General features: G+C 41.5%; 1 protein-coding gene across 1 annotated transcript in view; it reads left to right on the top strand.

Annotated features, from left to right (window-relative positions):
* The window catches only part of GUCY2F (guanylate cyclase 2F, retinal), a 93,502-nt gene that overhangs the window by 30,442 nt on the left and 48,464 nt on the right, over positions 1-14,596 (top strand). The window contains exons 4-6 of the mRNA XM_028089751.1: positions 962-1,046; positions 4,875-4,971; positions 10,126-10,257. Coding sequence (XP_027945552.1) covers positions 962-1,046; positions 4,875-4,971; positions 10,126-10,257 — 314 coding nt within the window. The remainder of the gene's footprint in view (positions 1-961; positions 1,047-4,874; positions 4,972-10,125; positions 10,258-14,596) is intronic.

A 14,596-nucleotide genomic window follows, 5' to 3' on the forward strand; every position in this document is an offset into this window, starting at 1 on the left:
TTCTCTGAACTCCCATTGAACTAAAAGTCTGTACCTCACAGCTTAGCACAAAATTGCTTCTCAATTGTTTCTTGTGTATTGATTGTGTCTCCCCCTCCCAAACATACTGCTCCTTGAGGGCAGGGACCATAGCTAATAGCTCTTATGCGCCGCCCCCCAACCAACACGGTTGGCATCCAAAATATACTTGCAGTTTGACTGACTGATGGAACTCCTCTAGCTTGAGGAAGAGTGGAAACTCCATCAAATCTCTGAGAGCCAGAAGGGAACTTTGGAAGGATCCATATTATTCCTATGTGAGTGTACACCACACCCTTCTAAAACCAAATGCATCTATTTGAAATGGACTTCAATTTCTAGTTTGCTTGAGTGTGACATACCCAACTACCTTGACGTTAGCATCATCATATATTTCCTTCTGAAATCTTAGTAATCCATCCAAATGTTTAGGTTTTCTAGAGGCTAATTTACATCTCACTGAAACCCTAATTATCAAAACCAGACTCACCCTTGAAGGACAAGTGCTATGTTTTTCATCTATAACTCACAAGGTCTATGGGCTCCAGTGAATTTAAAGGTCTTTTATTTTATGAAGGTGACATAATACTTACCCTTCACAGGTGAGATAACATATTTATTCTCAAGAACTCTATTGCCATCCAACTTAAATTAAGGTACTCAAAGTTTTCCATTCGTGGACTTTTTCCTCCAACACCTGGGTCAGCCTTAATTCATGTGATTTGTTATTGTCAGAGTGGTGAGTGGTTTTGCCTCAGAACGGCGAAATTGCTTTCTGTGTCCATAAAGTCAACAAGACATACTGTGCTGTAGAAAAATGGAATTAAGTTAGGTAGATGTGGCTTGATTTTAGACTCACCAGAAAGCATGAGGAGCCACTCCGTGGTGCCCTTTATTTACAGCCTCTCTCTGATAATGCCATTCTTCCTCTCGCTCTCTACAGGCATCGACCCTGCCTTTGCTGTGATGGTCTGCCTTGCTTTGCTTATAGCCCTGCTGTCTATTAATGGATTTGCTTACTTTATAAGGTACATTTTTGTTCTTTTGGATATAAAAATACAAGCCCATAATAGCCTTGTTAATATTTATTTCCAGGAAGTCATGTTTCAGTACAATTTCCTCATTACATGACCCACTGATTTTCTGTTTTCCATAGCGGTTTACTGTCCCTACTGGCCCCATTTAGAGTGAAGTGTTTTCATGATGCCAAGAATAACTTCCTCAGCTGTGTTATCAGTGTTGTTGCCTGTGAGTAGATTTGGCTTGCCACATTATTGTGAAATAAGAGAACTAGTACTTTAGGGCCTGTGTACTCCCTATCTATGCTCCCTTTTCCACTGGCAGAGTCTCCACTACCCATCTCTTTCCCCAAATGGTATGGACTAGTAGAAAATAGAATTGGGATATTTTAACCAGGTCCAAGAATTAGTCAGACTTTGGCGAGAATCTAGGAGTTGGGAATAATGGTACTAGTTCACAGGATTGTAGCAGGGATTATTAAATAAAGTAAGTAAAACACCTAGAATAATAATACCGACTCAGAGTAGGTGCTCAACAAGTAGTAAAGTCTCACCTCCTTCCCAGGCACATGGGATTCTCCTGCTGATTGTTGGGAGCCCAGAATCCTCACTTTGACACTCATACCTTTTGCCATGGGTATTATACTCCAGATCCACACTGTCCTTCTTCCTTGAACAAAAGCTATCCTAGCTAATCACCAATATCATCATTATCATCATGTCTTTGTCTTTCTCCCTGAGATCCCATGAGAGGTGACCAACTACTCTGATGAATGAATTCAGGATCGGGGATAAATGGCTGAAGATGGCTTAATATGATGCTCTTTTTTCATAATCTTTTCATTTTAATGGTTGAACCCTCCCCATATTAAGATGATTTGGGGAAAGAAAAAAATGAAATTAACCACAACCTCCCACTTTACTTTGTCCATCCTGCTAACCACACCTTTGTTATCTCTTTGTAAGAGTGGTCCTGACAAAAATATGACACAAACTTGGTGGGGAATAGAATGGAGCTCCTCTGGCAAGTTCTGAGAAAAAATGTCCAGAGTATATTAAGCAGCTGTGTAAATTTGGACAAGACACTAAACCTCTCTCTGCCAGAATTTTCTCATTTGTAAAATGAAGGGATTGGATTAAGTGATCTTTAAGAGCCCTTCCAGCTCTGATGTTCTAACAAGTCCGTGAAATCCTGGCTTGAAACTCTAACAGGTGGTACTCTTAGCGTTTAGTATGTTGGCATCACTGTGAGAAACCACTACTATTCAATCTCCTCATATTAGAAACTTGACAAGGCCATACAGAGTGGTGGGTAGCTTGTAAATTGCTAAAACACACTTGACAAAGACATTAGTTCAAAGGAGGTTTTTTTTTTTAACTTCTGAGACTGTGACATACTCCTGCACAGAACAGAAATTTAATGTATTAAGTTTAGCTGTTGTCAAAGGCCAAAGTATTGAGTTAACATCATTAGATGCTTAGTGAAAATAAATGTTATCCAACCAGAAAGCTCCCCTCTCTAGGGAGATTTGAAGAGTAATAGTCTTTGGCTGCCTGATGTCAAAACATCCCATGGCAAGGTTGAAAATGGAGTCACTCAGCTGCTTAGGTTGTCAACCTCCCACCTCACCCCCTATGACTGGCCTCACTGGTCTTTCCCATGGAATGGACTGGTTCTTTCAGCTTAGAGTGAGCTCAATCTGCAATTCGTGGGAAGGCAAGGAAAAAAAGTCTGTAAAATCGCGAGGGGGTTGTTTGGAGTTTGTGGGCTGAAGGGCCAAGAAGGCTGGAGAGGGACATGATTGGAGAGGAAAATGAGTTTGAGACAATTGGTACTTCAAGTGGTACTGAAAACTCAGAGATGGGAGAGAGGCACATCATTTCCCAGAGTCACTTGGTCCTTGGTTCTTCAGCTAACAAAGCACAAAAGATGTGCTCTCTTTGCTGCCTGCCTCCCTCTCTCTGCCCACCACGGCTGCAATCAGAAGAACTGAGCGTCTGATGAGTTTCTGTAATAGAGGGTGATTACTTGCAGGAGAGTGACTCTCTGTTCCTTTTCTCTGTGTTTTGATTGTTTAAGTTTTTTTTTTCCAGAAAGAAAGACGTGCAAAGAACCCAACCACCCCCAAACAAAGGATTCTTTGAACTCCTCCTTTCTCCGGACTCTGAACCAGATTGCCTCGCCTTCCTATAAAGCTCTCCAGTGCTTTGTAAAACTAATGATGATAATGATAATAATGAGCTCTTATACTTTCACGGTGCTTCATGCTTTTCAGAGCACTTTCACATATATTATCTCATTTGATTTTCAAAACAACTCTATAAAGCGGGTAATGCAGGAACCATTATCCTGCTAGACAGATGAGGACATGGGGGGCATGAAGAGGTTAAATTATTTATCTAAGGTCATCTGGCTAATTAATGACAGAATCTGCACTACACCCCAGGTCTCTGCATTGGGAGTCTGATTCTCTTTCTAGAGTGTGTAGCATGGTTATTTTCACAGGTGTGCCTGCTTTAAGACAATTCACTACACATATGAAACGGATAAGTTTGGGAGTAATGCTTTACTTTGCCAGAAGATTCATGTGCTCTACCCAAGAATTCACTACAGGGCTCTTTTAATTTTCTCTGCAGGGCAGCAACTCCCACAGTGATAAGGGACATATTTGTTGGCAGACAATTAGAAACACATTAATTGTTTGTTTACAAACCAGTGGAATCACTGAGACAAGCGGATTGTGTTGCTGGTGCTTAAAGCTACAGTGACATCGCAGACTTCCTTACAGCAACTTGACAAAGCATTTTGATTCAGTGGTTGTTTTCCCCACTCTGGCACTGGCTTTAATACATTCCACAGGGTGACCATTAAGGGGTTGTGGAAAAAGCGAAGCCAAACCGTAGCTGTCAGCGCCCCCAAGACAAAACAAAACAAAACAACCACACAGACTAAATCCAAGGTATCCTTCAGGTCCTCAAGTTGTCAGGACGGCTCAACTGAGATGACCTACCTGGCTGTGTGGGTAGACATCAAAAACTTCTATGTGTCTAGTAACTGATTTGTAGGAAATAATTATATTTGCTGCAAATTAGTGGGCATGTTTGAAGAGAATCAGGTTTAAACTGTGTCTGTGTAATGCTCAGACAAGAGACCAATTCAGTAAAAGAAAAAAAAAAAAACCTAGTCAGCCCACTTGTTTGGAATCATGTAGACAAAGCAACCAACTGATTGAATTTTTCCACTTTTCAACCTGTCGCTTTGGCAACGCATAGATGCTACTTCGCAAGACAAGTGGTCTTGTGGGCAGAAATCTGGGCCTGCAGCCAGGGACCAAGGATTGGAGACCCAGCTCTGCCTCGAGCCAGGGGATCTCACAATTTGCTTAATTTTGTTTTGTTTCTTTAATGTGTTTTTGTGTCTATAAAATGGAAATTAATGCTTCTTGGCCTGGATATTATTAGAATATATACTGTGGCATACGAGAAAGGGTGTTGAGTTCTTTACGAGTATTACAAGGTGCTGTTTTGAATGTGCTCTTGATGTGGGATCACCATTTTATTAGTCTGACTTAATGTCCCCATGCAGCATCCTCACGCTTCCCTTTTGATGCCTCTTCAATAGCATCTTCATTTTTCTCTTTTGGTCTTTGTAACTCTGCAAGTCTTGAGAACCAGGGTTGCTATTTCTCTTTGCTGTGGGTACTAAGGTAAAGACCTATGTGCGGTTAGTCTCCTCATTATCTTGTATATTTTAAAACTTCTATCATGGGGCAAATTTATCCTAGGTTTGCAAAATACCCAGCCACCTGTGACCTTCTGATTTTACACTTGTTTCAGGCATCGTATAAATAAAATCCAGTTGATTAAAGGACCCAACAGAATTCTACTAACTTTGGAGGATGTGACGTTCATCAATCCCCACTTTGGCAGTAAGGTAAGGAGCATTATCCTGTCTTGCTGCACTGTCTAATATGGTATCCACAAGCCACAACTGACTACTGAGCACTTGACATGTGGTGAGTCTGGGGGTGCCTGGGTGGCTCAGTCTGTTAAGCGTCCAACTCTTGATGTCAGCTCAGGTCATGATCAGGGTGGTGAGATCAAGCCCCGTGTTGGGCTCCGCACTCAGCATGGAGTCCGCTTGAGGTTCTCTCTCTCCCTCTTCCTCTGCCCCTCCCCCCACTCATGCTTTCTCAGTCTCTGTCTCTTTCTCACTCACATCAATCAATCAATCAATCAATCAATCTTTAAAAAAAGCATGTGATGAGTCTGAATTGAGATGTGCTATAAGAGTAAAATACACTCTGGATTTAGAAGATTTAGTACAAAAACATGTAAAATATCTCATTAAATTAAAAAAAATTAACTACATGTCAAAATGATAATACTTTGGATGTAGTGGGTTAAATAAAGCATATAATTAAAAATTTTAAATTTTATTATGTTCAGTTAGCCACTGATGATCTCACCTGCTTTTTACATTTTTTAATGTGACTACTAGAAAGCTTATAATACATATGTGGCTCAGGTTACAGTTCTAGTGGATAGTGCTGTCTTAGAACAGTTTTGTGAAAGCGATGCAGTGCACTTTAAGCAATAATGTAGCTTTGACTTCATATAGCCCTTCTCTAATCTATCTGAACTCCACATTTGATTGCTTGTTCAAGGGCAGGGGTACATTTTCTCTTAATGTTAGCCCATAGCACCTGACCTCCTGCTGATGGTATAATAGGTGCTCGTAAAAGTTTGGTGAATGAATCAACTAGTGAAAATCGGTTGAATGTCTCCAGGGGTTCTGTTCTGATGGTGATTTTATTAAAACTGGTGCTCTTCACTGAATGCCTGTACTGTCCGTGGGCTAGACTTTGTGAGCATGGCACGGAGTCCCTGCCTTCAAAGAGATTATAGTTAAGTCAGAGAGGCAAATTATACCACACAAGAGAGCTGATAGCTGCCATATTGCACAAAAGACACTAGAAATATGGTAAATGTCAGAGGAAACGTATCAGTGGAAGAAGGATTTTTTAGAGACCCAGCACTAAAGCTGGGTCTTAAGCAAGGATGGATAGGATTTGTCTAGGTCACAGGTCCCGAACTGGTAACCACTTTTGTTTGACCCTTATAGTTATAAAAAAATCGTACCCAGAATTTTGAAATTGGGAGATTACACATAAAAATCTGGATTTCTGCGTGTTTTTTATTTTTTAAAAAGATTTTATTTATTTGACAGAGAGAGAGCACAAGCAGGGGGAGTGGCAGGCAGAGGGAGAGGAAGAAGCAGGTTCCTCATTGAGCAGAAAGCCTGATATGGGGCTCGATCCCAGGACCTCAGGATCATGATCTGAGCCAAAGGCAGATGCTTAACCGACTGAGCCACCCAGGCGTCCCTCTGGGTGTTTTTTAAAGGTTGGAAGATCCGTCAGCCTTGGGTATCATCGTGGCAATTGGTTGGGACTCAGTAGTAGTTGCTCTTTTCAGGAGAAGCATGTTCTCTGCAGTTTGACCCAGTTCCCATCACTCTCTACTGTCTTATACTCAGCCTATGTCACCAATTTATATTTACCTTCCTGACCTGTGTAGGCAGAGAAAACAGCATAAACAAAGGCTTGGAAAAAAGAAAGTGTGGGGAAGAGTTTTGTCAACTGTAGTAGTAATAGGAGAGGATGCCTCTTTGTGCCCAGTCTATGTGGCCAAAATAAAGACATTCATTTTGGCAAATTCTGGTATAGTGGTAGCAGAATGTAAGGAGAGAATGCAAACACATCTTATTTGTCCCGCATGAGCTACTTACTTGTGCTAGTGTACCAGATCTGAGAATGATCTCTGTGACCAAACTGATCATTTGCCTAAATGTGGCACTGAACAGTATACTTGAACTAGTTGGCTGGGTGACGATGGGTTTACATGGCAATACTCTGTGCAGTTGGAATCAGATGAAATGTTCAGCTGTTTAGTTTAATTCTCAATTACAACCCTAACTCTTATTTGTTTAAATCATCACATATTTTTTGTAAGGTTGATATCATGTTCCTGGAAATGTACTGCTGAATGCCAAAATTATCACTGTGGCTGAAAGCTACATTCCACCCTCATGCCATAAAAACGTATTGATGTTAGTCTCTATTTCTGAAGCCACCAGAGGACCCTGGGACTCACTCGGGGTGGTAGATTTTGTCTGGATTTGCTATAATCCCATATGCCATGTGTGAAATTTCCCACCTTAATCAGAAAGGGTAGATACTGAAGTGCAAGCTCTGAAGCAATCTCAGTAGATAACCCGATACTGAGAAAACAAGTATTTAATTCTATGACAAGATATTTTATCCAGAAATGGGTAATCAGTAGTAAAAGCAGATGATTAGAAGTCGTTGTTCAAACGTAGCAATGTTTACTAAAGTTTTGGTTATGAGCAATAAACCTGTTTTTAAAAATCTTACTTCTGTGGTGGTATCCATGTCAAAATGACAGTTCATGGATTGCCCGGATGTTTTGGCTCTCAAGTGTCAAAACAACAAACAGATACTTTTTGGGCTGAATTAACCCTCTCTTTGTATAGGCCTTGCAATAGTCCAGTAAAGTGTGTAAAATCTCCACCTGTGCCTTCTCTCTTTCCTACTGAGACACAAAACGTGTTTGGGTTTCATTCGGGGTCTCAGAAAATCACCATAAATAATAGAATAGCGCTACCTTCAGATGAACAAAGTGTCTAAGTTTTTAAAATCTTGTTCATGATGATAGATCTTTTCTTTCACTTGTGCATACATTTTGACATAATGAGAGTAAAAAAAAAAACAACAACAACCCAATAATCACTTTTCATTGCATGAATGAGAAAAATGAAGAGCAACAGGGATTGATAGCCTTATAGGGAGTGTTTCTTTTATTTTTTACTATTTTTGCCCTGGTGCAAAAAGGATGGCATTATTCTAGAACATAGCTCTTGGCCTCCAGATCCCTTTTGGCATTTGGCTTTTATCAGAGTTTCTGATGGGAAAAGGTAGGGGAAGCATACATTTTCCTTAATTGCTGTGTAGTCACAGACTTGCAGCTGGTTGTGTCTAATCAGTCAAGAAGCCAAGCCAAGAATTCCATCCAAATGGAATGTCTGAAAGTGTAAACTCTTGGTGAATATAAAATTAATTCAGTCTAGAAAAATTGGCAGGTCAGTAGAAGTCAGGTCAGGAAAGGAAGTTTTTAGAAGAAAGTAAAGCTGAAGCCCAAACGTATGTGGATTTTGGCAGATTCTCTTGCTTTCTCCTGTGCCCCTTCACGGAGAGGTCTATGCCTCAATATACAGATCTAGGTGCTCCTGCTGAGATATGAAAATAAAGAATGAAAGAGAAGTAGATTCCTCCTTGACCTCACTCTGTTGAGGAGAGTTCAGGTTTATGCAAGGGTTATGTGAAGAGTCAAGTTTTACATCTTGTCTGAATTGTGAGCTGTTGGGATTTCAACACATTAGGAGTTGGGTATAGTTCACTAGTGCCTTGGAATTTCGTGATAGTCTTGTCTTGGTAGAATGAACTTAACTCGGGGGCTAAATCAACTAGTGATCTTCAGTTTATCAAAGACCATTAAGAGCAGAGTATGTCAAAGTACGTAAGATTCATTTTTATTGGCAAGCAAGAGTGAAACAGAGCATGGTGTGTTCGAAAAAACACAAGACCGGGATATAACATCCACATTCCTCTTCCAGTCCCTATATCCCTCACTAAGTCTCTATTTCCTAGTTGTAAAATGGGGGTGTCAGAGTTGGGAGGGGCGGGGTCCAGCCTAGACAATACCAAATGTAATTGCTGGCTCTGAATTACTGTAATTCCAAGAAAGGCACATTTGGAGACATGGAGAAGAATATGAGGAACCTGTTGATTTATGATTTCCTCACATGAAATAAGTCTGCTGGTTTAGTTGAAGATAAAGCTGGTCGATTTTAAAGGTTACCACAGATTGCAGATAGCTCTTCCTCTTGTCATTCAATGGTGCACTTCCTGGTCCTCTCTTACCAGACTTACGTGTACAAGTTAAGAAATCAAGGAATAAGGAACTTGGCCTATTTAAGCATCAGACTCATAAATCATGGGCAGACGATCTACTCACTCTCTACTGTCTTATTGCTTTGTGGGATACCTTCTGCCATTAATCTTGCCTGCACAAAGAAGGCTGCCATTCAAGATGGTATAACAAAAGGAACCAGGCCTGAGAGCCAGTCAGAAGGGTGGGATTATGTGCTAGTTCTGCTATTGATTTTTTCAAAATGTTAGATGCTTATGTTCTTATTTTTGTCTATAGAGTGAGGGTCCCAGATTAAATTATGACTGGTGTTCTTTCTTGCCCCCCCCCCCACCAAATCTCGGATTCTTTTTTATTAAGAATTTATTTATTTATTTATTTATTTGACAGATTGAGAGAGAGAGAGAGCACACAAGCAGGCAGCGCTGCAGGCAGAGGGAGAGGGAGAAGCAGGCTGCCCGCCAAGCAGAGAGCCCAATGCGGGAGTCGATCCCAGAACCCTGGGATCACCACCCGAGCTGAAGGCAGCCAACTACCCGACTGAGCCACCCAGGCACCCCAAATCTCTGATTCTTTTATTTTTTTAAAAGATTTTTTATTTATTCATTTGAGAGAGAGAGAGCATGCCTGCGAGCACAAGCGGGGGGGAGGGGCAGGGGGAGAGGGAGAAGCATAATCCCCGCTGAGCAGGGAGCCCAATGCAGGGCTTGATCCCAGGACCCTGAGATCATGACCTGAGCTGAAGGCAAATGCTTCACCAACTGAGCCACCCAGGTATCCCCCCAAACTCTGATTCTAATCCTTTCTAAGAGATGGAGGTACCTGTGAATATTTACCTTTTTTGTGTGTTATATGGAGGTGAAGCATGATATCAACCCTAGCCTAAAAATGTTGTGCTGGGGGATAGGTAAATTAATCTCCTGTTTACAAAGTTCAGGTCATATAGTTACTCTCTGAGGAAAAAAAGAAAAAAGAAAAAGAAAAGCCAGATAAGCACAGTATCTATACCATAGTTCAATGCTTTATCCTAAATCATGAGAGTTTTATTTGTAACCTTTTTTTCCTAATCTTTTCACAGAGAGGAAGTCGTGCCAGTGTAAGCTTCCAGATCACCTCAGAAGTCCAAAGTGGGAGGTCCCCAAGGCTCTCCTTTTCCTCAGGGAGTCTAACTCCAGCTACCTATGAAAACTCCAACATAGCAATTTATGAGGTAGGATATCCAACAGCTATCTAATCTGCTGCCTTCTTGAGTTTTAAAATGAGACAGTGATTTAAGACTTAGTCTTTGGGTGAAAACATTGAGGCTTTTGGAAAGTCTTTTCAGTTTTTTGTTCGTTATCCACTCATAGACTTGTTTGGATGACCTTTTGGACGATGATTTTCCTCAGCAACTAATCTACTTACTTATAATTTCATATCCATCTATTTATTGTGCATGTGAAAAAAAGTCGGCGGATCCATACACTTAACCATGTCACTCGTTCTAGAAAATATGGGTATAATAATAGAAGAAATGACTTCCTGAGTCACCTGTTTGTGATGAAATGTCTAGAAACATGTTTGTGTAGAGTTTTGGGCAAATCCCTCCCTTCAAATTTTAGTTGTTCTTCTATACCCGTTATCCTCTGATATTACTGAAATCTTTTAAAGATTCTTTCTTTTTTTCTCAGCCTGTGCTGCTGCCTTTTGGAGTAACAGGTGACCTTCTGCTGTGTAAAATAGAAATCTTTTTTTTTAATTTCATTTAAATTTCTGTCTTACAAGCTTTAAGAGGCCACCCCTGACCCCTTGTTCTAAGATACTGGAATTTGGCAACCAGAACAAATCTTGCAACAGTTGGAGAGATGAACTGTTTCTTCTCAGCAGGAAAGAGTTAAGCAGGGGGTAAGAGGGAAACTAGTCCCTCCTAAGTGATGCCTTCCCAGTGTGGTTTCCTTGTTTTGTTTGAAGATACTCCCAAAAGCAGCAAACACTCTCAACTTCAATAGTAACTACAAAGAAAGTCCAAAACAGGACAGAATGAGTTTTTAGATTGTCCAACGTATTGAATTTTCCAAGTGAGTGCTCTCCATTGCCCAAATAATTGACAGACGCCTAAAACACGAAGATTGGCATGGTATATATTTGCTCAGTGTACGTGAGTGCTCTGACTTAAATTTGTAGCAGGAAACCTCTGGATCTTGCCTTGAAGCTCATTTAATCAAAGAGGAGATTTGCTTCAAATGTAAACTTGCAGTATTGGGGAATTGACAGCTCTGTTCTCTCAAAGACCAAAACCAAGACAATCATATAGCTTTTGAATGTCAGATGCAGTGGGCTGATGGCTTTATGAATGTACTGACACCTCGAAGATTCTGAAATAAATCTCAGTAACCTAAGGCAGTCTCTTGGTTTTTCATCTGTAAAATGAGGTATGGAACTAAGTTCTTAATCTTGGCTACTCACTGGAATCTCCATGGGAAACTGAAAAACATACCTGTGCCTAGCCTCCCTGGCTAGTAACCCTGATTCGGTTGGTATGGGGTGATTTCAGGCATTGAAATTTTTTTCAGGTTTCCCTATGTGTGCATCCAGGACTGGGGAAGAATTTATGTGTCGAGTTGTGGTATGTTTTATTTGGTGGAGACAGAAGGTTATAGTGTAGAATTGAGAAGGGAAAAAATAAACATCTGTATGTAACTGGCCTTTAAGAATCTGTCAGATATTTCCTCATCTTGGGAGGAGGCAGAGAGTTGAGTTAGTTCCCATAATGACTGTTGGTCAGTCAGCTCATGAGTATTTCTGAACTGTATAGGCCAAAGGGGGCCTTTATCTGCACAAAAGGAGGGTGTTAGTGAGAATAATACCACACCATGAAGTCAAGATTAGGCTGATGGCAGGGTGCGAAGGAAGACAGCCGAAGCTGGAAAACTGCCTGGGAAGGAGCCTAAGTTAATTGAATCAACAGATCAAACAAAGAGATTCAGTGTGCCTTCTGAAACGGTCCTCTGTTGGGAGCGTTTTAAAGAAGATTCGTTATCTAGTTTCTGTTTAAAATAAATCAGATTTTCCTAAGAATTGTTACTGGAAGATCTGCAAGTTCCAGCTAATGCGCCTGGAGTAGCAGACAGCTAATAGCAAAGGACAGGCTTCCCTAGGATGTGCCATAACATGGTCCAACACTGATACAGATTCCCACTTCAGTTCCACGCAGCGATGCATCACCTTAGGACCTGGACCAGAAAATTGGCCCTTATTTCATAGATGCTCTTTGAGAGAAGAGAGAAAAGTCAGATGAGCAGATCACTGGGGAGAGAGAACTGGGAATAGCAGATGCCGTGGGAACATGTCACCATCTGCTCTAATAGCCACAGTCTAGGGGACAGGGGTGAGGTGGGCAATGACACAACACTGATACATTCAGCGAGAACCCACTGAACTTACCCTCCCTCTTCATCTCTGACTCCTTCTGCCTCTCAACCTCTCCCTATGTTTTCCTCCTTATCTCCATTCTCTCTTCCCCCTCACTGCATACCCTCCCCATTCATCTTCTTTTCCCAGAGCCCTTTTTCTTCTATGTTCCCACCTTCTTCTATATCTCATGTAACTCTGTCTCCACCCCCCTATCCTTTCCACCAACCACCTCGCTCATCACAGAATTGTCCAGCTCTGTCCATTAGAAAACTGGGGCTCGGGCCAACAAAGTGGTTGCTCTAAGGCCGCCCCTGAATTTGAGGCACAGCCAGGTCCAGGACCTACTTCTCTTGACTCTTAGTTAAGGCTCCATGGGCTTAGTGCAAAACTGATGGACTTTAAATTACTTCTAAAAACTTTAGTGGATAGAGTTTGATGTTTCTTCCTCTTAATTAAAAAGTGAATGATGAATGAAGTATTTTATCATTCACTTAAAAGAAAAAATCAAAACAAATAATGTGGGGCGCCTGGGTGGCTCAGTCGGTTGAGCGACTGCTTTCGGCTCAGGTCGTGATCCCGGGGTCCTGGGATCGAGCCCCACATCGGGCTCCTTGCTCTGCGGGGAGCCTGCTTCTCCCTCTCCTCCCCACTTGTGCTGTCTCTCACTATCTCTGTCTCTCTCTCTCTCAAATAAATAAATAAAATCTAAAAAAAAAAAAAACAAAAAAAAACCAAATAATGTATGTGTGGTGAAGATAAAACCTGCCCATTTCCTTCCTCTTCCTCATTATTAATGAAGTAGGACACACACAGACTCAATAAAAATTTGCTTATAAAGTTTGTGAGAATTATTTAAATCTTAAAATAAATACACACAAATCCCCCAAACCAAAGAAAGCCATGAGAGAAAGGAGCAATAAAGTGGAAAGTGGAAGACCTCGGTTCTGTTACTACCTAGCCTTCTGACCTTGTACAAGTCACTTCATCTCTTCAGACTTCAGTTTCTTTATCAAAATATGAAGGGATTAGAACAGGGATACCCAAGACCCTTTCCAGCTCTCAAATTTGGTGATTTGGCTGGGAAAAAAAAGCTTGGCTTAATTACCTCTAAAAGTTAATAAGCCAGAGAGAAGGCTAAACCCTGTCTGTAATAAGGCTGACTCCAGGAAGAAAGTATCAGGTACTGGCTAGAGGCAGTCAGGACTGCCAGTTCTGATGTTCAGGTTGTGCACTGCACAAGGGCACCATATTTAAGAGGGTGCTATTCACATTATAGACATGTACTAACTTATATGACAGAGGTGCAGGAGTGGGCGAAGAGGTTCTGACCTCCCAGCCTAGTTTGGGAATGAGATGGGGGGGAGGGGAAGGGGCTACTTCTCATATCTACATTTATACTAGCACACTTGACTATGCACATACATAGTCACTGGTAAACATGCGCACCTGATTATACGCTGCCTTGACTATTCCCCAGGAGTTTTTTTTGAAGTTACTCCTTTCTCCTGCCCAATATTCTTGGGGGTCCAAATTCAGCTTCTCTCCTCCACCTCTATAGCCTGACTCCAAACCTGATGAAGAGGCTCCACCTGGCAGGCAGGGCTTGGTGGTATGCAGACCAGCCATGCTGTGAGTGGAATGTGTTCCCTGGTATCTGGAGGATGTATGAGTAAATGAGAGTGTGGCACCAGGGCTGCCACAGGCTGTAAAAGAATATTCTCACATGTTTGTCTGTCTGTTTGTTTATTTATTTTTCCTTGAGGGAAAGCACCCTTTCTAATTAGCAAGAAGGTGCCCTTACAGCTCGTAGTGACCATGGCCGAGTAATATGGTTGCGAAGGTGCTTGGAGAGGCTTTATTGCCTACCGCTATCTCCCACACATTTGTTGCTTTTGTGAATTCCCAGGTAGAATTTTTTTTTTTCTTTCAGCTTAAACCTTGGCTTTGATCCCTCTAAAGGGCAAAGTCCTCCGAAGGCTAAAACTTTGAGCTCGTGTCTGGCCCTCATGACTTCTGTGATTAAGGAATTAAGTGTGGGTTGGAGTGTGAGACTCAGCCTTTCTAACCAGTTTCCAGGTGACAGTGATGCAGCTGGTCTGGGGCCACGCTCAGGGAATTATCGAGCAAGAGACCAGGAAGGCTGCCTTGACCGTTCT

Source organism: Eumetopias jubatus, unplaced genomic scaffold (genome assembly GCF_037043125.1).
Source record: "Eumetopias jubatus isolate StellerSeaLion01/CBP00866 unplaced genomic scaffold, mEumJub1_p1.0 scaffold_11, whole genome shotgun sequence".
Taxonomy (NCBI): Eukaryota; Metazoa; Chordata; class Mammalia; order Carnivora; family Otariidae; genus Eumetopias; species Eumetopias jubatus.